Source organism: Lycorma delicatula, chromosome 2 (genome assembly GCF_047948215.1).
Source record: "Lycorma delicatula isolate Av1 chromosome 2, ASM4794821v1, whole genome shotgun sequence".
Lineage (NCBI taxonomy): Eukaryota > Metazoa > Arthropoda > Insecta > Hemiptera > Fulgoridae > Lycorma > Lycorma delicatula.
This window is the reverse complement of record NC_134456.1, coordinates 163,509,131-163,534,797: the sequence shown is the minus strand read 5'-3', so window position 1 is coordinate 163,534,797 and position 25,667 is coordinate 163,509,131. Positions and strand designations below refer to the sequence as shown.

General features: G+C 30.6%; 1 protein-coding gene across 2 annotated transcripts in view; it reads right to left on the bottom strand.

Moving 5' to 3' along the window:
• Top1 (DNA topoisomerase 1) overlaps positions 1-25,667 on the bottom strand; it is a 118,844-nt gene that overhangs the window by 76,259 nt on the left and 16,918 nt on the right. For both annotated transcript variants that reach the window (XM_075356620.1, XM_075356621.1), the window contains exon 4: positions 22,631-22,806. In XM_075356620.1, coding sequence (XP_075212735.1) covers positions 22,631-22,806 — 176 coding nt within the window. The remainder of the gene's footprint in view (positions 1-22,630; positions 22,807-25,667) is intronic.

The following is a 25,667-nucleotide window of genomic DNA, read 5'->3' as shown; positions in this document are numbered from 1 at the left end:
GAAAACAAGAGTAGTCTTACAGCCCTTAGATCAAAGCATAATCAAGTTGGTAAAAGTCGACTACAAAATTCACCTAATTTTACAATGATACAGGATTTAGATCAGAAAACGAAACACAAATAGTTATTTGTTTCTCTGCAGACTGTAAAAAATTGCTTTCAACATGACGGATTTTTACCAAAAGCTGGAAAAGTTACTGATGTCGCACACAAAGAAGAATCTTTAGCAGAATGGGGTAATAGTCTGCAAAACCAATTGTTGTTGAATGCACTGTTTGAAGATTATCAAGAGATTGACATAGATTTATAAACACATGAAACTGTAACAGATGATGATGTATTGCCTTCAGTATTAGTAGAATTAGACAAGGATGTAGGTAATGACAATGAAGGTAACAATAGCAACAACGATGAAGATATCAACCCGCCAAATCTTTGAGAAGTTTTAGCAGCAATGAAAACTACCAATTTCTAAGTTTTACATAAGTTGCTAATGAAGAAACGAAGAGTGTTTGTTTTGATTTAGAAAAGAACCTTCAAAAACCAATTACAAAATTAAATGTTCAAAACAAAGCAAAATAACACTTTTGCAGAAAAAGTAATTTTACAATTTTTCTCTATCTTCTTTTATTTTACCGTACTTGTATTTATTATTGCGTACTTTTGTTTTTTATATTATTTTATTCCGGAAATAGACTATTACCATTATTTTTAATGATTATTATTATTACTGTATTACCATACCAGTGTAGAGTAATACCACTAAGCTATCTAAACATCGGTTATTGTGACTATCAGTTACAATGACTTAAAATTGTCAGTCCCTTGAAGGTCACTATAAATGATATTTAGTGTATATATAGTATCTTTCATAAGTTTAAGGACACCTTAGAAAAACAGTTTATGTCAGTTTGTCTTTAAACTTATGAAGTACATAAAAATCTTATACGTCTGTGAGAAACAGCTTTGAAAAATACATCTTTTGGTGAAAACCGCAAGCTTCTAAGTTAGATACTTCAAATTTTATGGAGTCATTTAAATATTTTAAATGAGCTAAACTTAGCCGATTTTTTAATAAAGAAATTACTATTTCTCGTAAAATATGTAACCTAGGCTAATGAGTGTGATATCATTTTAAAGGCGTGCTTTAGAGTTTTTCAATAGAGTAATAAGAAAAATTCTAAAAAATTTATTTTTTTGAGTATATATATATATATGTATAAGGGCTTAAGTGATTTTAAAATTTTCATGAAATTTTTGTTTTCAAGAGAGTAATGTTCAAAAATGTACAAATCACTTTAAAGTGTCAGGTACACCAACTTAGAGTATCAGGCATACCAACAGTAATTAAAAATGTCAAGTTGGCACTATTATCAGCTGTTTCCCACCAAGACGGTGATGAATTAGCATTTGTTTTCTTTGTGGTTAGGTTGGTGAAAAGTTTTTTTATTAACAACGGGTAAGAAAAGTGTTAGTGTAGAAGTAAAATGGCAAGTAATCGGTCTCTGCAAATAAAACATACAGAGACATTGCTGAACAATTAAAAATATCAAAAACATGTGTACAGCAAGTTGTTAAAAAATATTGTGATCAAGAAAGTGTCGTTGATCTTCCACGATCTGGTCGACCACGAAAAACATCAATGAGGCAAGACAGAGCAATTATAAAGGTATCAAAACTTAATCGGTCTGCTAGTTTGTCTGATATAGAGACAGAAGTAGCACAAAATCATAGAATTCAGGTTAGTACTGCCACTTTCTAGACGTTTAAAAGAATCTGGAATGGAATCACTTTTCACATTAGCAAAGCCCCTTTTAAGCACTGTCCACAAGTCAAAATGTCGTCAGTTTTGCAAGCAAACAAAGAACTGGTTGAATGAAGCTTGGCGAAGGGTTGTCTTTTCTGATGAAAGCAGATTCCAGTTGTATTCAAATAGAAAAATTAGGGTCAAGCGAACAAAAACTGAAAAGTTTCTACCAGCCTGCATCATTCCTGCTGTGCAAGATGGAGATGCTGTCTTGGTGTGTGGTTGTATAACTTCAGAGGGTGCTGAACACCTTAGAATAATGGATGGGACAATGAACAGCATACAGTACATAAAAACAATGGAAGAATTCATGCTTCCTAGTGACCATAACCTGTTGGGTGAAAATTTCATATTCCAGCAAAACAACATACCTTGTCATAAATCACGAGTTACCAAGGCATGGTTTGATGCAAATGATGTGGAACTTTTAGACTGGTCTGCTCGTAGTCCTGACCTAAATCTAATTGAGAATTTATGGAATTGGATGGCACTGCAACTTGCAAAAAGAAAACCTAAAAATAACGCTGAGTTAAGACTTCAAATCGCAAGTCAGTGACAACAGGTGACAAAAGAAAAATGTCTGGAATTGATTGAATCAATGCCTGAAAGAGTAGCAGCATGCCTAAAATTGTATGGAGGTCATACAAAATACTTAACATTTAAAAAATGATGTAGCATTATTCTCTGTTATGTTTATTTTTAATTTTTACTTGTATAAAATAAAGATTTGTCATTAAATACTGATTTTTTGGTTACTTTTAACTTGTCCTTAAACTTTTGAAAGATACTGTATATATATATATACATATATATAAATGTTTCTATTACTGTTGACTACTAGTGGAAAACATGATGCATTACTCCTAAAAGAAAACAGAAATCTTTTATTTAAAAGCTTAAGTTAATAGTCAGGTTAATATAAATGAATCAATAAATAAATCCATGCATACAGAACTATTATAAGTTAAAATAAGATATTTTTGCTGGTTTATAAATATCTTTAGGTTAGAATAATTGGGATATCTATATAAATTAACAACAGAAACAACTGAAAATGACCCCATAAAAACTGCAGTTAGTATAAAGTTTAAGACAATGATAAAATCCTAGTTGCTGCATTTTTGTGTGATGATGACCTTTAACTGGTGAAGATTGTTTTCTTTATTATCTCATCTTTGATGCTGACTATACCTTTTTCAGAAGTGAAAAGATGAACAGATATAATTTATAAACATGGAATAGAAAATCATACAGAAACAATACAACACAATTTGTTTAAACTAAGTATGTATTGCACTGTAAACCCATGGAAAGGTGTTGCAGGCCATTCTTTTTTCAAGATTAACTTCAGTGATTTATCATGACATGCTAAATGAATAGCTGAACAGTACTTAATTATAATTATTTAAACTTATTGTGTTTTTTTTTTGTTAATTTCTGTACATTTGGCAGTAGGTAATAACACAGTTGTCCAGGATTTTCCAATAATACATCACAAAATTACCTTTTTGAAATTATGTAACAATAATTGTTCTTATTTGAACAGAATTTAGTTAATAAGTATGCTTGTACATGTAGAATTAATAATAATTTTAAAAAATAATTTTTTTATAAGTTATAAATTTACGTACATATTAAATCTAGGGTCCTAGTGACAAAACAAAATACAAACATTAAAAAAAACATAACTACAAAGTACATAAAATCTTCTCAACAAATGTTTTCCTTAAGGTATTATACATAATGAGAATATGAATTAAAAAAAATTTGATACTACACTATAAACAGCTCACAGCAAACCCATCAAAAGCACTACTCCAATCACCTATGATCACCACAGTATGGTATGCGATTTCACAATTTAAGATTACAATCCTGTACATATTTACTTCTTTTAAGATAATGGACAAGCAATAACTGTAAAAACAGATTTTTATTGCAAAATGTTAGAGAATTTACAAAATCAATCTGAAGAAATGAGGAATTATAAACAGCTATAATTTGAACAAGATGCCGCTACAAGCCACACTGCTCAAAAGAGCTTGTTTATTTAACATGTTTAAATGAACTGAAAGAGAAGATCTGCCACAAAATTAATATACATCACACCTGATATTCTTCCAAGTTTTATAGACAATCTCATACAACGAATGAAAGAATGCACTTATATGAATGGAAGACGACATTTGCAATACACAATTTTTAAATCATAAACAAAATTTATCACATCACTGTATTATAAAATATCAGTTCTTTTTGACTGACCCTGAATAAGAAATAAATTTTAATCAAATCATTCTGCAACATATGCTTATAAGATTCATTAATTTCCAACCAACAATAACTTGAATGACCATTTCTGATGAAGCAAGACTAAAAAAAAAACTATACATGTTTATCCCAACTGTCAAACAGTGCATATATGAATCAAGAATTCAATCCCTAATACTAGTATAGATTAAGATTTCATCTTCCACACCCCATCAACAGATTTCAATCCCTATCAACAGGGTAAGATTATCTTAAAAATCTAAACAACCAACTCATTGGCATTGTACTCAACTTATTACATAGTTGTAATTTTTATTTTCTGTGATATATCATCTTTAATGGCTTTGATTAACTGTGTTGTGAACATCAACAAGATGGTGTGAATGCAGTTTCAAACCATTCAACATAGGTAATATTTAAAAGCTTTTTATTTAGAATTTTTTTCTATAGCTGATAAGTAATAAACATTTTGGTATAATTTTTTCTGAAAAATTACAATGATCATTAACACCTTAAACAGAACCCTCTACAGAACTTAGCAGAATCCAATATAATGCAAATTCATTGATAATTTTATAACAAATCCTTTCAACAGTTTTATAAACAGGTCTAATAATGAAGATTTTAAGGAATCAATAAATATACAATATAATTAACACGTTAATTAAATCAATCAGGACTAAACAGGAGATAGTTTACCCTAGCTACATTTTTACAATTTGCCTCAGCTAAGTCATCTCAGCCTAATAATATGTTTGGTTTTAAATAAATCAATGTAATTAATTCATTAACATTTTAGCTGTATTCAATCTGTTATTTTCCTCCTAACAATAATATTCCGTTCCATGTTAAGCTGGTTGGTGCTGCACTCTAGCATCTACTAGTGCTGAAATAAGACCTACACATATAGCAGTCAAGACCTTTCTTAATTATTAATTTAAAAATTAATTAATTACTAACTTTTCATTTTGCTAAATATGCTCACTAAATATGTTCATTAATTACTAATGAGTAATTACTCATTAATTACTATATATGTTCATTAATTTCCAACCAACAATAAATTAAATGGCTATTTCTCCCATTATAAAGAATAACAAAATAAATATTTCAATTCTTTAGTTTTCTGTTACATAAATTATTTTATACTTTTACACTAAAACACAAGTACAAACAACTATTCATTGTTATTTCTTTTAATAGTAACAACTACTTTTAACTAGTTAAATATATTTAACTTTAAATATTTTCTTGATAAAACTTTTCTACAATTAAAAATAGATGTAATACTACACCATAGTACAATTTTGTTGTTTTTTTTTTTTTTGATCAGATGTATTTTTTCTTTAACAAATTCAAAATTATCCATCCCTAGATAATTACTTAATTACTAATCAGTTAGATACTTAGTAAATTTCACTAAAATTTACTTTTTTTTTTAAAAAAACTAGTAAAACAAATCGCTTCACTATTAAATAATTAAAAATATATTCCTTTTACTACTGTTTTACAACTGAACTATTAGTTGATCAACAATAATGAAAGGAGTAGAGATTTTATATTGTAATAAATTTGAAATGTGACTGATGAAGTGCACTATATTGGATTTAATAAGTTTTAATATTTAACACAATGTTAAATGTTTTATGAATTCAATGTATTCAAAAAGATTTTATAAATTTCAATAAGATTTTATAAATTTCAATAAGATTTATTGTTTAATAAAAACAATGTCCCAGAAAATAGGGCTAATAAATTACTTTAACATCCCATTATAAAATAAATAAGACATAATATTTTGGTGGTTAAATAAATAATTAAAAAAATTAAAAACAATATTTTTTTACCTAATCACATATGGAACATGATCATTCATTTTATTTGAGGTAAACAGATTTTTATTACTATGTACAACTGTAGCACAGTAAACAGTAAGATCACTAAAATAAATAAGGTAGATAACAATAATGGCCAATAAAAATAAATTATACATTGCAAAAAAAAAGCAACTGTTCTCAGTAAAAAAAAAAACACACAGATACAACTTCTCTCAGAAACTCAAATAAAAGATTGATAGATCACATATAAAAAAAAAAATTTATCACCAAATAATGTTATTCACAACTTGAAATTGCCTCCTGAACGAGAGCTTAAAAAATGAACAAAACTGCGAATACCATAATAAAATATAAATGTAGATGTGCATGAATAACAATGAAATTCAAATTTTAAATTTCAGATTATCAACACGTGATAAGATAGGACGCATGTATTAATATTAATATCTGAGATAAGAACAATATACATACTTATCTAAAATGTTCCTTAATACTTTTTTTAAGTAGTAAAACAGAAAAACCATTAATAAACAGCTAATTAAATAACTAATTTTAGATAAACGAATTCTTTCTTATGTAATACATCATTTTCTAAACAGTTATTTAATATTCAAAAACTGTGATGTATGAAGTTAATTAAATGATAAATATCAAATTTAAGAAAAGATTATATACTTCAAATACAGTAAGTTTTAATATTTTAAAGAAATAAAAAAAAAATTAATTTTATAAAATCTTTTTAAAAGACTAATGAAATTTAAGTAACAAAAGATTTATTTCTTCACTTCATTTAAAATGGGTCAAGGTAATAAGATTAAAATCACATAAAATTGTTTAAAATCTGATAAAAAGTATAGCTGAAATTTGTACTAATTCATAATGTAAATGATACGAAGAAATTTGTTCATTTTATTCATGAGTAAATATTTTAATAATTAATCAGTAACAACTATAAAAAAGTAATTAATGAACATAACTAGTTCACAAACACAGCCATTTCAGCTAATTCATATATCAAACTGTACAAACGTAAACAAATCACATATGCAAAATGATTTATAATATATTTCATTAATATGATTATTTAACAAAAAATATTAACATTTCTCTTCTAAATTTTGTGGTCAATTAAAATAACAATACACCTTGAAAGATTAATCATGTTTAATAAGCAAATATTTATTTTTTTTTAAAGTTTTTACAAATATGATCCCTGTGATGACGTAAATAAAAACATGGAAGTAAGCATCACAGGAGTCATGGATTCAATGACACCTTTCTGTTGTTTTCCCTTTCTGCCAACTTTTATCAAATTCAGGAGTGAAATGAAATTAAGTACTATCCCATTTACAAATAAAATACACTTATAAACTATAATCGTTTACTAGATTTCCCAATTCAGAGTGAAATTATTTACATCGAATACCATAACCACAAATAAAACAGATTCAACACTACAAAAAATAATTATTAAACATTTAAGTCAATCTCAGCTAACAACAATTGTTTGTTCCATTTTTGAAAATCCAACTATTGCTAAGTAAAATGTTATATGTTATAATTATAGGAAAAACTAATCAACCTTTTGAAAAAAATTTTTCACAATGAAAAAACATTTTGTATTTCACAATTACTTTCTAGTAACCACGGGTTAATCCTATGATATTTTACTTAATGTACCACAGCTCCCCACAACACCTATCAGTCCAGATCACACTGGTCAATAGGAATTAACTCAATTTGTTAAGATTCAAATATTGGTCAACATAAAGTAATTTTCATCACTCACAAAAAGTAGTAAAAAAAAAATTTAACATTGTTGAACACGAAGCTAAAATGTTGACTAAATGACTTATTAAAACCACAATCACTATGCCAAATTCTATAGCTGCCACTAAAGGTCCTCCAACTTATCAGCAAATACTAGAAAGCTCCTAAAGTGTACATAAAGTTTAGCTACTTAGAAACCAAGTTTTATATGTAACAAAGTACAGAAACCAAGTGCAAGGAGAGAATAATTGAAACCAAACCAGAAGTTGTCAAGTCTGACACTCAATATTGCAGAGGCCTATATTTTAGAGACAATATTTAGTATGTCATCTTCTTTTGTTACAGGAGCATTTTGATAAGCCATGTAACCAGAATTATAATTCACCTAGAAGTAGATGAACAAATAAACTTTTTAATAAAATCAAAAATTGTTTAAAAAATATTTTTTTTAGTAGGAAATAGGCTGCCCAGTTAAGGGTTCAGGCCAGTTTGCTTAATTATTCTGTGAATGTAACAAACTGAACCGAAAAGGTCCCTTGCCATTTCCTAACTTGGATCTCTTCTTCCATAAAAAATACATATGCATGGACTAACAAAGGAATCCAAAATGTTTGAATTTTCTTATCTGTTTTTGTTGATGAGAATCAAGAAGCGCTCTATTATTCTTTTTCTTCAAGTCCTCATTGTTAGAATTTGTCTGCTGTATTTTTTCATACTTTTAAAACGGATTTTGGAACTGCCAATCCTAGGGTGAGAATTAAATCTTGAATTTATTTCGTTTCTGTCACGTAACAAAAAGATCCTTAAATTTTGCAATCCTTATTAAGGAAAAAATTACAAACAGGCTGTACTCTCTCCCCTGTAATAGCTGTGACTAAAACCAGGAAATTTTAGCACAGAAGTTAATGATGCTGTGCTGCATATTTTTTGTGCTGGGTTATTTGCTATGTAATTTTCTTAAAGTAAAAATAACTGATTTTTAGGGTTGTGCTCCCTAAGGAGGTAATGGTCCTATTTGATCAATGAGTTCAAGGATAGGTGGATTAGTCTAAACCACATTCAGTTAGCTTATAGATTTGAAGTAAACAAACTGCGGGTACGAGTGTTCCAGCGGCTGATTCACAAGTATCTCAAAACTGAACACAAGAACAAAAGATTGATCATATGAAAATATCAAGGGTTTCAAAATAAAACGAAGACATAAATTTATAAATGCTTGATTACATGAGTACTATATGGTGACTAATATGAGTAATGATTATTGTTTGTATATGGATATGGCCGCATTGTGTGTATCGGCACTGATACAGGCAAATGACTAAGCAGAAACATGAGGAAATCATTAACACCAACACTTTTGTTTATTCTTCACTCTACAAGCCAACTGAATATAGTATAACAAAAAAGTAATTAACAAATCTTTCTTTCAACATGCCAAAAACTGTTGCAGGATCTGTGTTTTCCAGGAAAGTTGTAGATATCAATTTTTTGTGACTGAGAACAAAAGGTGGTTTTTTTTTGCTCTTAAGCCTCATTAAAAGTTAGAATTTGTGAGCAATTGAGATATGCGACTATATTTTGTACAGATACAAATATAACACTACATTAAAAAAATCAATATCCTCTGGGTAGTATTGTCTGAGATCACGTAACATACAGTAAACTTTAACTTATAATTTTATACACCATAGATCAGCTATCCCTGGTGTGGTTGTTTGCTAAATATCTTCTTACATACTCTACTATACTAGAACCAGAAAATGCAAACAAATTCAGTACAGGGAATATACATGCTATAACGGTGTAGCAGTGAGTACTCATACGTTTAATCACTTTATCAGAAAAGAAAACACTTCAATGTAACCCTTACCAGTGTTGAGGAATTGTTTATCAATATTGTCCTTATCATCTAAGAGTTTTTGTTATATCATTCATAAATTTTCTCACACAGTATATATTTATTATTTTTAATGGACCATTCAGCATCTTAAGATGACAACAGAATGGTAAACTAATCCAATTCAGCAGTGCTTGGAAAATGGTTCAGTATGTTAAAAATTAAGTAAATGGAGTTACAACACATCTTTTGTTTAAGATTCTCTGGTATGCGCAATGACACTCTGTACAATTTCTTTTTAAATGGGTAACTACCCATTTATTTATTTTATAAGAAATTTATTCTATAATAAATATTCTAGACCTAAATGTTGTACTTGTATTTTTATTGTAAAATAGATACACAACTTGATGATTGTGTGTTTTCTTCTTTGTGTTCACAAATTAAATTGTTTGCTTTCTTGCTCTTTTAAAACATTAACATTTCTTTATTTCTGTAATAAAATAAGAAATAATCAAGAAAAAAATGAGTGAAATCAATAGTGGCAAAAGCCTGTCAAATGTCACATTAAATGTTTACATGTTGATTTGTAGAAGACAATAATCTATATATATATACAGTGTAATAGTATAAAATGGGTGTAATAATGAACTAATTAGGGACAAATTAAACTTTGGAAAGTGTTTGTTTTGGCAGGAAATTTAAGAAACTTATGAGTCTAAATATCAGACAGGGGTAATTTTTGTATTAAGGGTTGAAGGGTCAAAAGTGGGTTTTTGTGAATTAAAAAATTATAAATCCCAGACAATACATGTATTTTTTTCTGAAAACTAGATCAAATTCTCGGAAAAATATTTTTTGGTTTTAAATTTCTTGAAATGCCAATTATTTTGCCTTTACTAAAGACAGTCATTCCTATTTCACATTACAATTATGAACAGATGGCAAGTCAGATTGACTAGCTAGTTTATTACACCCTGTTAATAAATCTTGAACAGATCTCATCTGTTCTATTCATATTATCTGTATCTATTATTGTATTACATATTATCTGTTCAAGATCAGATGAGATCTTGTACACAGATGAAGTTTTGTGGTATTAAATATATTTAAAAATCCAATTTCATTTTTTCTATGAATTTTCTGGATATGTTCTTCAGGATTGGATATTTTGGATTTTCTGGATTGGTCTTCAGAAAGACAGAAAATTATTCCAATCCACTCTGATGGATAGGTTGTCCTTTCTTTACTCTTTTTCAATTCCATTATTGGTTCTATGAGTGTAACACTGACTAGCTAGGTTCTCTATGTTGAGAATTCTAGAATTAAAAGAACAGGCCAATGCATCTTTGATGTCTGGTAGATGATTGCATATGGACTGATTTAGGGATTTGAGTATGAGTGGCTTAATATCTTATTGTAATAGTAGAAGACCAGATGAGATCTTGTAAATAGATGAAGCTTTGTTGTATTAAATATATAGTAGTATTAACATATTTAAAAATCCATACTCATTTTTTCTATGAATTTTCTGGGTGTTTCTTACAGGACATATGAATACAATCATATTCAGTAAGACAGAAAAGAATTCCTATCTACCCTGATGGGTAGATTTGTCCTTCCTTTCTCTACTATTTTTTAAATCCATTATTGGTTCTATGAGTGTAGCACTGACTAGCTAGGTTCTCTATGTTGAGAATGCTGGAATAAAAAGAACAGGCCAGCGCATCTTTGATGTCTAGTTGAGGATTGCATTCGGACTGATTTGGACACCCTTTGGGGACTCATTTTTACTATCTGATAGGAGCAGCCGTTAGGCTGAAGCATCTATAAAGTTGAGCTGGGATTCATAATCTCCTCAAAAGTACATAATTAATTGTGTATAGTATGAAGCCCTAATTAATCCAACCATCAGATGAAATAATCAGTAAGCAATTGAGGATGATGTGTAATGCATAATAGTAGTAACATATCAATCCAAGAAGGGCATTTAGGTATGCTAAGTCAGAAGTCAAGAGTTGTTAATTCTTCCTACCTTCTCACAGAAGGTGATTAAGTGTATCCAGATTACAATTTATGCACGATCCAGTAAAAATGTACATAATAAAAATAAGTACCAACATGCATAAAATAAGTATTACAAATTGGGTAGTACTAAAATTTTATTTGGAATAAAAAGTAATCTTTAGAAATATAAGCTATTAGAAAAAAGAGAAAATTCATTTTAAAAAATTTATATTTTAGAAATGTTTTTTTAAAATTATTTATAAAATAATTTGTAAATACCATTTTTAATTTAAAATAAGCAAAAAAAGTAAAAATTTGAATCAGATGGAACAAAATGATTTCAATGATGAAAATCATCTGAAATTTGTGTATTTCTTTGTAACTTATCAGGTTTAAAATAAAAATGTTTTTATTTAATCATTTATGTAAAGCATTATTTGGTTAAAAAAACTATTCCTTATTCTTTTTTTTCTTGAATGTATTAATATATTACAATATATGCATTTATTTATATTTAAATATACAGTTAATATACAAGTGAACATAAATTATTCAGCAGTGCATTTTTGGTGTTAATAAAGAATGAACAAAGCAAAGAAATACACATTGATTTTTTCAAACATTAGCATAGATATTAGTTACTGATCTCCTTGAATGAGCATACCAGCACATGTGTAACAAAAGAGGGCATCATCCGTTAAGCAGGCTGCCGTGCAGGAGATAAGAATGTGCATATTATATGATTTCATGAAAATGGATCTGTTATTACTATTAGTGGACATTTTCATTTACAGTATGGCCTTGATCCTTCAAATATTCTATTAAATGTTTAAGGATACAGGAAGTGTAGAACACAAAAAACATGCTGGCAGACCTCTCGTCTCTGAAATTTTTCCAGAAAAGCCCGAGTAAATACATTAGACATGCTAGTTTAGAACTGGGAATACCACAATTGAGAAGTGAGAAGGTTCTACACACGCACCAAAAACTTCATGCATACTAAATTCAGTCGGCAGACAATTGAAGTTGACGATAAATCGGGCCGTTACAATTTTTCAATGGACATTCTTGATAAATTGAACAAAGGTAATGCCTTTCTCTTCTCTGATGAAGCTATCTTCCATGTTTCTGATCACATTAACTGTCATAATTATCAGATTTAGAAAACAAGAACCCTCATGCTGTTTGACAACATATAGCCTGAAAATTAACAGTGTGTGCATTGACTACTTGTGAACTGATCGGACCATTCTTCTTCGCCAAGCCAACAATTACTGGTGCTAGTTACCTAAACACGTTACAGGAGTGTGCACTACCACAAATTGAACATCGGCAACCAACATTTACTTTCAAGATGGCGCCCCACCACACTGAGGTTACAAAATAGAGACCACCTACATGAACAATTACCTCAATGATAGATTGGCTATATGGGCCAATTATCTGGTCCCCTCAATCCCTTAAGTGTCACAACTTGATTTCTTTCTTTGGAGGTTTGTCAGACATGGTATAAGCAAAAAGGTATCAACATCAATGTAAAAAGAAGAATTGGAGGTGTAATTAATGGAATAACTCCAGATATTCTTCATAATGTGTGGCATGAAACTGAATATTGTCTAGACACTTTACCAGCCACAAAAGGTGATCTTGTGGAACTGTTTAAAGTTAATAAGTATTGTAAATAAACTGTTTGAAACGAAATACCTTGTTCAACAATAAAACAACATACAAGCACATTACTTTGTTGTTTTTAATTAACACCTAAAATGCACTGAATAATTTATGTTACATCCTGTACTTATATTATTAATACATTATAGTTAGTAATAGTCACAAAAGAAAAAATATAAATTCAAAGAGCTGTCTTGCTAACAACTTCACATACAAATTCTACTCAAATTACATTTAAACTTGCTTTATTTCTTGGCAATTCTTAAAAGTTTCAATTTATGAGTAAAAAACCTACAAAATGTATGGCAAATTATGCATAGAAAGTACCCAATTTTTCACATATTTTATTGTTGGTGCCCTCACTCAATGTTGTAACAGATTATATAAAAAATTATTGCATATATATGTTTAAGAACAAAGTTTTTTGTGTTGTTGATAGTTTTTAAAAATATTCTTGATAATCTGATAGCCTTTCAAAAAAATTTGGCTTTACCTTTAATAAAAGCTAAGATCTATCGTTTGCCTTAATATGAAATTTTTTTTCCACTAATAGTTTAACTCCACTCATCTGGCTGGATTGGACCAGACATGATCTGGATAAATTAAATACCTATTCATAGCCTATCCAGACTACATAAAGGTAAAGTATAAAATACAGAAACTTACCTACTTTTAATGCAAATATGAATAATCAGCTTTGAAGAAAATAGGGAATAGCCAAAAAATAGTCATATATCAATATCACAGATTCCTTTCAAAAAGGGATGGAGATCATTGTGCTATCTTGATTTCAACAGCTTATGCTTGTATTCATTGTACTGATGATACTAATAAACAGTCTTCAATTTTCTTTTTAGTAAATATTAAAACTTAAATTTTCCAATCAGAAATATTTAGTAAATTCATTCAACTGAATGAATTTCATAATACTGCATAAATTTTAAATTAAAAAAAAGATAATCACAAAAGAAAAGATTCTGAAGTTCAAACGATAAATAAAATATGCGTATTAAAAATACCCTGGTGCTGAACTAATTCTGATGATATAGACAATTGTTTTTTTTTATATCAGGGTGTAAAATGAGGAGTCATTGTCAGCACCTGCCCAGCCACAAAATTACTATAGTAATTAATTAACAATTAAAATTTACCTTAAAAGTTAAACAGATCAAAAACGCCTATGACATACACTAAATGCAAAATAAAACCAAAATAAAGACAGTATTAACAATATTAAAATTCACATAAATGGCATTCATGAGGGAAACATATTATAAGAATAATCAAATATGGGAATATAGATACACATGATTGCTTTTTTTTTAAGAAACAAGACACTGGATAACATTGCCATACTGATACCTAAAATATTACGGGTATTAGCTCCTACTTTAAATTTCTGACACAATACCTCATTAACCTTTTCAGGACTAACATACTGTAAATCCTAATTCATTCTCAGACTGAGTTATTTTATTAAAATTACTCATCTTTATGTAGTCATTCTCTGTTTGATTTATCACTTTATAAACATTAGGAATGAATATTATTTTAATTCATTTAAAATTTAAAACTATTTCTTTTTAACAAATTTTAAAACACAATTTTCCAAATAAACATAAACAAAATTAAACTTTCCTTTGAACAAAACTAAGGACTTATCAATTACTATATTTTGAAAAGAAAAAAACACATTTGAAAACTTTTTTTAAATTTATCTAATAATTCGTTAATTTTGAAAAGATGGAAACCGGGCGATTGATCTTTATTATTGGCAGAATGAAGCATACTAAAGGAGTATTAAAGCAAAGTATGAGGAGTCTCATGGCAACACAGAACTTTTAATATGCCAGTTTGTTATCTAATGTAGCCATCCAGTCATCTTGCCACTTGGCATGAACAGTGTGTTTCACACAGTTAATAAAGTTAGAAGCAGTAACACAGGTAGTGAAGGACGGTTGACTACACGTGTCTCTTTAGCATGAGTTGCAATGGTTCAAGTCAACGATTGTTCATTTCAGTGACGATAGGATGCCTGGAATAAAAATTTTCTAAGGCTCGGAGAGCACTACACAAATCGATACAAATAAGTTTACGACGGTACTTAGGATTAATGTTATTCAAAGCCTTATTTATAGCATACAGTTCAGCAGTAAAAACAACTATTATATCAGGTAGACCAAACATACAGGTTCAGTCATTAACAATAAAAGTGCAGCCAACAGTATCATTCTGTTTCAACCAATCTGTGTATACCACTGTCTGGAATAGCCTGTCTGTTGAATAGTATTCTTTTATAGAATTGTTCTTATTTCTCGGCATAAGCATGGTTAAACTAAAAAATATATTCAGTTGATCTATGTAAGCTGGTTTACATCATTGTAAATTTGAATGAACAAAATCAGTTTGATCAGAGGCTTGGGTGTAATATGTGTTTGTTTCATTCGCAGTATGTTCAATAATTTTGGGCGTTATTACAGCTTTAACAAGAAGAAATAAATCCTGGACACAAATGCGACAAATCGGTCATGTTTATTAACCAAAGTTCCACAAAACTTACAAAACCTAGTTTTAGAATGTTGATAACATGATTTTATTCTCTCTATTTCCAGCTGTTCACTGTAACCTATCAATAGTGCAAATATTCATTTTAAAGCAATATAGTGCAGCACATGTCAAAAAAAATTTATTAGTTGCATTAACACGATGTAAGTACTCAAACAATAAAATTCTAAAACAAGTTTACCCAGCCACAGCCTGTGTGAAGAGTTTAGTGCAGTCATACATGCGTGATGCCAATCCTGAAAACCTTAACAGGTACAGTCCACAAGTATGTTGTATACTATCAGATGACAGTCACAGCGAACACAAACTGGTGCATTGGTCCAAGACAGAAGATGTCCATGAGTCTGTATGCCTTATTTGCAAATGGCAAATAATAACCACCACTCAACAGCTACTCCTGGATGACGAGTCCCACAATGGCAGTGTTCTTAACTAGATAAAGTTTATTGTCGTTAAGTAGCATATAATTTCATTTTGCCATCTGTCATGAGCCACCCTCTTCTAAAAAAAAGACAAGATCAGAAACAACGCGATTAGTGAAAAAGGCTGCAAACAAGCCTCTTTTGCCTCACTGTCAAGAGCACTCATTGCCTAAAATTCCAATATGGCTGGGGGGGTTCCAGCAGAAGCTCATAGTTAAATTACGCAGTTGACTGCTGTATTTCACAAACAGGTTGTTTATAGTAGATGTCCTAATCACCGGCAAGACACTAATAGGATCTGAACTGAAAAGTAAATGTCAATATGTCGGGCTAATTATATTTAAAGCCTTACATTTATATTAAGTAGCACACATCTCCGCAACGAAAACACTGATGATGCAGGGAAAGGCAAACATGTATGTTCTATTGCAACCATAAAAGCACAACCAACAGTTATATTTAGAGTTGTCTGTATAAACTACAACATCAGGATCCATGTTATTTACAATATTATAACATTTTTCTTGTCAGATAACCAGATTCATGTACATTTTTTGTGTATAGAGAAAAGCAGTAATTTACCCGAGAAAGTCAACAACATTGAATAACAGTAAGAACGGGAGATAACGGTAAGTTTAGAGATAAAAGGTCCTGAGCTCTGATGCCTAGCAGAGCAACAGATTTTCTCCTGATATCGATTAAGATGTGGGTTAGAGAACATTGCATCAAAGGTAGGATGATTTGATTGGGCTTTAATGTGGACTACATAGGAACAGATTATTTGGTTTCAACTACTCCAAAGAGATGGCTCACCACTATCCTCTAGTAGACTGACCATATACATGGCTTGAACGAAACACAACTGTAGCAATATATATAAATGAATGGTGGACTGCATCAAGCATCTCTAGAGCAGTGGTTCTTACAGATGAATAAGCCAAGCAACCATAGTCTAAGCGGGAATGGAGCACAGCTTGGAGAAGTGTTCAACATCCACACATGGTCAGCTCCCCAACGAGTATTAGATAGAACTTTCATCATGCAGCTTCTTTTAATGTGTTACCCATATCAGTTGTTGGTCAAACCGTAATCCTAGAAGTCTAAACCATGTGCACGGTTCAACTGGTTCACCATATAAAAAAATAGTTGAGAGTCAACATGATCCCTCCAAGCAGGTAAAGAAATGCATTAATTTTCTCCAGGGAAAAGATGAATCCAGTGGTTTTAAACCATGATTCTAAATGGGTTATTCTGTTCTGAAGCAGTCTCTCAGGTAGCTGAAGTTCTATATGTAACATAAATTGAAAAATCATCTACAAATAATGAATGCATTAATGGGTTTCTGCATGCAGTCTGTTGTACTATTTATGGCTATGGGAAACAAGGTGACACTTCCCTGTAGTACTTTGTTATTTAGTGTGAAACTTTCGGTTACCGTCATTCCAAATCGAACTCAGGAGAAACAACTATTCAGGAAACCATTGATAAATGCAAGAAGATTCCCTTTTATGCACCATGCATGCAGCGTATTTAGGTTTCCTCTCCTCTAAGCTGTGTCATATGCCTTTTGCAAATCAAAAAATACAGCAACCAGGTGTGGATGAAGTTGGAGGGCATTTTGAATAACAGATTCCAGGATCTACATGATCAATCTACTTTGGTGTGAACCGCACTGATCAGGACCAATCAGGGTCTCTCAAAGTACCACACTAGATGACAGTTTACCATTCGTTCCATTAACTTGCATAGGGTACTGGTTAAGAAGTTAGGGAAATAACTTGAAAGGCATGATTTACCTTTAACAGGTTTAAGTACAGAAATCACCAATGCTTCTGATCAAGAATTTGGAAAAAACCTAGTCAGAAAACATATTACTGTAAATAGATGTAATGCAGTATCCGGGAGATAAGATAACATAATGAGCCTGATATTACCATTTCCAGGGGAAGTGTCAGAGGAATTATTCAAGACATACCTTAGCTCATAAAAAGAAAAAGGAATGTTTAATTAATTCTGCGAATTTCTGATAACAAATGGCACAAACTTTCTACCTGCAACTTACACCTCAGCACAATATGATGATATAAGTGAAACTGATCTAAACAAGTTTTCAAATGTGTTCACCACATCCATTGGCGCAATGACAGAATGACGTTGCATTCCAGTTCAATTGGCTGCAGAGATTGTTGCGATCCTCATATGGCCTGAATTTTTCTCTATACAACAGATGATAGTGTTGTCCCAAAAATTATGTTTACATAATTTAGCCATGATTTCCATTTAGCACACCGAAACACCCAACAGCATATTGCTCTCGCATTCCATAAGGCACACAGCAATTCTGTCATAAGTCTTCTTGAGTGAAATTATATAAGAGTCCTGCGATGATAGCTTAGTGCACTTTGCAGACATCTTACCACCAAGGAACAGCGAGCCACCTTGGCTTTTGAGATATTAGAGGAATATATTCACCTGGACTATGGAGTATCAGATGTGTAAACTTTTTGATCTTGCTACTACTCTTGTCACGTTAACTAAAGGATCTTTACACCTAATCTGGTCCGCTTTCCCAACCACCTATCTCCATGGCTGACTAAGAGACAAATCACTATTACTGACAGATGTAACAACCAATCTGTGATCACTTCCAAAAACATTTTTGTAAACATGGACATGCAAGTTGAGGAAGAAGAGATACTGAACACTACGACTGATCAACGCACAAAAATGTACCTGATGAAGATGACATAAACATGTATGACCCATCGTTCAACAATCAAAACTCCAAGTTCTGCCTGTATCAGTCAAACAACTATAGCGCCTCAGGAAGAACATGATGATAAGCTCCAAGAATAGTGACGGGCGTTTAATTCATCAATTAATAAGCAGGGTAATCTGTGAAAAAGGTTTGGACAGAACAACCTCACTAGCATCAGAATTTGGACTAACATATAAGTTGCAGATATTACATTTTAAATGGTGCCAATATCTTTACTGAGACTGTAGGAATGTTTTTATCCAGTGGAATCTGTGTGAATGCAATATGATTTCCTTTAAGAAAATAGCCACAACTTCTCGTCCTCTACCCTCAGCGCGATGGTCGCATCTCTTGCAGACATATTGGTGAAAAAACACTACATCCTGGGGAGAGAGGCGAGTTTCCTCAGACAAGGTATTAGGTATTATAGGATTTTCATTCTTTAGTAGGATTTCAATACCATCATGTCGAGAATGGAGGCTGCAAACATTCCAATAAATAATGTTTGTACAAATAAAATTAGTTTTTTCTAATTTAAAACACTGCTTGCTGATTATTTATCAAATATTATCTGGTTATTCTTAGTATTTAAGACTTTAAGGAAGTGCTTTATTTCTTTGGACACTTCATCTGCCAGATATCTCAAGATGGTGATAGGGATTTGGAAGCCTGGGAGGCTGGAGAAACTGTACCTTTTTTGTAGATACCTGCATTGAAATCTTACTAGTTTGCTGCACAGTTGTACAGTGAGAATTTTATTGTTTGATGTACCAATTGAAGTGGTTTTTCAGCGAACCAATGCTGCCTTTCCACCAAAAATATCAAATTTTCTTGCCTGTATTCAACACTCCAATATCAGAAGTGAGGGATTTTACCTGGTCCTAGAAAGTTTGGATCAATTTGGTTAGTTCTATGCATGATGCAAACTTCTTCTCTTTTTTTTGTTAGAAAGAGCCTAGACAAAACTAACACCAGGCTGTACGGGATTTTCCGTATTCCAATCAAGCCACAGGAAAAGGCACTCTCTGTTCAGTAATAATTCTTAATATAGCCTTTTTTTCTTATAAAGGGGGCATTCTAGAAACCTTGCTGAATGTTAAGTCTTAAAATTTATACACTTTTCAGCTTCAGTGCATGCACTATCATCATGTCCCTACAGCTGCAACTCGCACAAACTCTTGTTCATTTATGCAACCAATTTTGATGTAACCAAAACCCTGACACTGGAAGCACCACCTGGAGTTTGGTATATATGGTCACACGCAGATAGAGAAATAGCCTATTTTAATTCACTCAGGGACCGTCGGGTAGAAAAAGTTATAAGTAATGTTGGCAGACAACACCATTCTCCTTCCTCATTATCCTCCGAACATAACTAACTGACTGACTGTGGTGACAGTTCTTGATATTTCTGATGGTTCAATACCAGCCTAATCAGAGCAAAAGAACACTCCCTTGCTGGTATTTAGGATATTATATGGCTCCACCATATCGTCCATCCCAATGAACCTAAGGGCTTCACCTAATAGCTTCAGACTCTGTCATCACTCACCTTATTCAATATAGTGCCAATCCTGTTTTTTAACTGACACAGTTACAGCCACAAGCTGTAACAACATACTTATGTATTAAAAAAGGTGAAACCTTCGCAAATGAATGATCTACCTTCTTCCTTATACTCAACTACAATAAACCATATTATTGATAATTTAGTAGTCTTTGTTTTATCTATCGTTTCATTACCTCCTGACACATCTTCAGCTGTCAAGGCAGGTCAAAGTCATTTTAAGCTCCTGAGTTGTTTTTTTCAATTGGACAAACAACCACCAAAAGATTTTTGATTGGGACTCACATATGATTCCCACGAGTGCCAGCAATATAATAGACCACTTCAGTGGAGTACACACATACTGGAGCTAGGGCTTCATACACTTCACCCTGGGACCCAGAGGACATCATTTGAGACACTATATACAGCCTCCACCTATCACGATGATAGTTCCACCTTGGGTTACAGCTGCATTTCATAAGGTGTCACAACATTACCAAGTGTGAGTGTAAGAAGAGAGTGTAAGATGTTGTTAGGTTGCTGTGTAAGGGTATAAGTTGTAATCTGTATAGTATATTTGATGCAATGTAGTGTATGTGTTGTGTGTGTGTTTTACTGAACAGATGGAAAATGGTTATAAGAAAAAGTGCATTAAAACAGGGAGAGATCATTTTTGATAGTTAAGGAAGAGTTTAGTTGTTAAATTTAAGCATGAAATTTTGTCCCCACATTGTACTTGTGGCGCTTACAGCTGCTTTACTGTGAAGCAGTATGCGGTTACTTTTCCTCTTTCTTTCACAACTACTTATCATCCTGTTGTTAAGATATTATGAAAGTTCAATTATAATATTGTTAAAACACATAGTTCAGTATTCACACTTTTTGCTTAATGTTCCAAAAGGGATGGTCTTTATTACTAGAAATCTTTTTAAACAGTTTTTGATTTCATTACAAATTTTGTACGTCATTTTTTTTTGTCTTCAGTCGTTTGACTGGTTTGATGCAGCTCTCCAAGATTCCCTATCTAGTGCTAGTCGTTTCATTTCAGTATACCCCCTACATCCTACATCCCTAACAATTTGTTTTACATATTCCAAACGTGGCCTGCCTACACAATTTTTTCCTTCTACCTGTCCTTCCAACATTAAAGCGACTATTCCAGGATGCCTTAGTATGTGGCCTATATAAGTCTGTCTCTTCTTTTAACTATATTTTTCCAAATGCTTCTTTCTTCATCTATTTGCCGCAATACCTCTTCATTTGTCACTTTATCCACCCATCTGATTTTGAACATTCTCCTATAGCACCACATTTCAAAAGCTTCAAATCTTTTCTTCTCAGATAATCCGATTGTCCAAGCTTCACTTCCATATAAAGCGACACTCCAAACACATACTTTAAAAATGTTTTCCTGACATTTAAATTAATTTTTGATGTTAACAAATTATATTTCTGACTGAAGGCTCGTTTCGCTTGTGCTATTTGGCATTTTATATCGCTCCTGCTTCGTCCATCTCTAGCAATTCTACTTTCAAAATAACAAAATTCTTCTACCTCCATAATCTTTTCTCCTCCTATTTTCACATTCATTGGTCCATCTTTGTTATTTCTAATACATTTCATTACTTTTGTTTTGTATTTATTTTCATGCGATAGTTCTTGTGTAGGACTTCATCTATGCCATTCATTGTTTCTTCTAAATCCTTTTTACTCTCGGCTAGAATTACTATATCATCAGCAAATCGTAGCATCTGCTGCTCAATTTTTAGGCGAATTATTATTCTAGTTGCATGACTAACCAAAATCCTCTTATAATAAAGCTGGATGATGGACACTTAAATACAATCTCTAACAAAATATAGCCCTCCACAATATTGAATGAAAAACTTGACAACTTCACGTCAGACGTCAATTAATCCCCCCTACATACTTTGTTTTGCTCTTAAGTTGCATAAACATAAAACCTGGTTTTTAAACAGCATACTTCACGTATACATCACTTATTTTTTAGTGTTTACCGATAAGTTGGAGGGCTGAGAACTTATGCAAGAAAAAATTTAGCTGAACATGTTTAACTTTTTTATTCAAATAAAAGATAAGTCTCAATAATATAATCCATATAAAGGGAATGCTTACCTTGAACTGCTAGAACTTTTATGTTCTTTGTCCTTTTCTTTATTGGAGCTACTACTGCTACTGCTTTTATGATCTTTATCAGATCGTCTTTCATCTCTGTGTTTGTCTTTGTCTTTCCTTTCTCTATCCTTTTCTTTGTCTTTACTGCTACTTCCATGTCTGTCTTTTTCTTTATCCTGTACAAATAAAATGTAATTAATAACGTCAAAACTTTCAGCACCTATAATAAAAAGTAAAACTCTTAAAATGTAAACCATGTAGAATAATTATTAATTTTCATTAAAATATATTAAAACTTTAATAAAAAAAAAAAACAAATTACAAACATAAAAAAAAAACTTAAAATTTCTCTTTAGCCATTAAAACAAATATCTGTTCGTAAATTATTTGGTGGTCCTTTATTTTATGCTAACATTTTAAATTCCTAAAAATATTTGTCTAGTTGTTTTTATGTATTATTATTTCATTCTCATTACTTTGATAAATAATATTTTCTTTATTTTTTACTTTGGGCTCAATTATGGTAATTAAGCAGAACATCTCATTTTCACAAATTAGGGAAAAACCTGATCCTCTATCCCAGTTTGCTAAGCTTTGCATTCAGCACATCTTTTTTCTTTATAAAATCTGTTTCATATTTTGTATGGTTGTGGAACTGTTATACATAAAACATTTAATGTAAGGAGGTACCAGTTTAGAGCTGCTTTTTCTGAGAGAAATGTTCACTACATAATCGTTATGGTGAACAGAGTGAAAGTTGTCTTTTGCTGTATAATTTATTCTACTTTTGCCTTGTATTCCTAAGAATGGCTCTCTCATTTTTGGAAGTAACTTGCGAATCATGCTAGGTTACCTCAGTTTTGGCACTTATGAAGCATATTTTTTAGAATTTTTTTGTTTATTTGTTAACATTTTTATTTTCATTTTTTTATTTGTTTTTTTTAATTTTTTTTATTTTTTAAGAAAAACATGAGTAAATATGTCAAATCAAATGTGTTCATAATTATTTGAATGTCATTATTAAGATAAAATATGTAAATAGAATTTTCACTGCTATTAGAGAAATTTATCTTGGGTCACAATGTGTCAACAATTTTTTTTTCTATCTACTTAGAGAACAAAAAATGGGAACAATAAAAGATTTGCTGTTAATTGCCAGCTGAAAAAAAAATCTGTCATTACAAAATTATAATTAATTGAATTCTGTTTCCTAAAACATACGATGTTAGATAAAAAATGCAATAAGACTGAAACTTATAAAACTAACACTTATCCAATAAAAGGTGTAAACAGCACCATTAACGTTGTGAGTAAGGGAGAGTGGTGTTTCTTTAGTATAATCAGTTATTAAAATTCAATGCAATGGAAAATGGTTAAACTTTTATAGGGACATTGTTATATTTTTGTAATAATATTTTTATCTAGTAGTCCCACAGTTACAAAGTTTTTTTTAATGTATTTTACAAAATTATACTGTCCACTTTATGATGGTAATCTCCAGTGTAACGTTTTTAATCATACATCAGGAAAATCCATTTTACAAAGTTTGGATGCTGGAATTTATTTAATAATCAGGTTATTAAGAAACTCTTTCTGTATAATACTTTTCTCCTAATCAATTTATGTGTGTTTTATTTTTCTTTTCTTTTTTTGTAATTACATTTGAGTCACTTAATTCCAAGGTTCGGTTCCTTCACACTGAATTTCACAAACCACATCTTTACTTAATTTTAATATTTTTTATTATCCCATCATTTTCAGGGTTTTTTATTTTATTTATTTTTTCCATCAATAAATTTAATAATTTTGTACATATAAGTCCATTGTACTTATTCAAAAACTCTTTTGCAATTAAGATGCCATATGAACACAAAAATATTATGAAATTAAATGACATATCACAGCAAATCAACTATAATCAATTATTAAACTACAAACATAACCAAAATACAAATGTTAATAATATAATACAAAATACTAAATACAAATGTTAACAAATTCAATTTTTACTTTTAATTAATAAAGCATATACAATTTTTTTTAAATTCAAATAACTGTAATACTAATAAGATAAAATATTAGAAATCATATAATGTTATAATGCTAAAAAGTAACTATGGTTATTTGTAAATAAACTATGATATACCAGACCAGCACAATCTTCACTACTTGAACACAAAGTCATTTGTAAATTATTCTGTATCTGCTCATTGCTTCATCAGTTATTAATGCATATTTTATTAAATATGGATTAATAAAAAATGACAAAAACAGCAGAGTATATTTTAACAGTATATTTAAAAAATGCTCCTCATCTTTTAGCTTCAAATAATATGAATTGGTTTTGTAAAAAATTATTCTAAATTTGCAAGTCAAATTCAGATGTCTGCTAAATTAACAACACAAACAAATAAAAACGCCTCTTTGATAAAACCAGCTGTACATAACCTAGAACTGTTAACTATTCTATTAACTATTATAAGAATAAAAATAATAACGTCTAAAATCAGTAAAATAGAGGATAAAACAATAGTAGGATTTTCAAAAACAAATTTACAACCATTTTGATAACAAAACCAGGTACTCTTCAGTTATGTTTCAAGAAAAGTAAATCTAGACATAAAGTAGGAGTTGGTAATCTATCTTGTTGTTTTATTGTATTTACATGATATCAACACAGTGAGTCACTGAGTATACTGTGCATGTTCATACATGTCCATACTGCATGTGTTAATACAGGTCCATATCTAGCTGGTTATTTATTAATCATCAATTACATTCAGTCTTGGTTTTTTCATTTTGTGCATTTAGTTGAGATATTACAAACAAAAATGACGCTGTTTTGTTTTTCCAATAATACAAAATTCTATACAATCCATGAAGATGTGAACAGATTAGCTTCTGACCAGGTCTTAACTCACAAAACTGATAATTACATAATTTTTGATGTTATAACTTTCTTATTAGTACAATACACAAGAACATTTTTTTATTTGTCTTAAATATCTACAAAAACACTGGAAGTGCAAATTTCAGA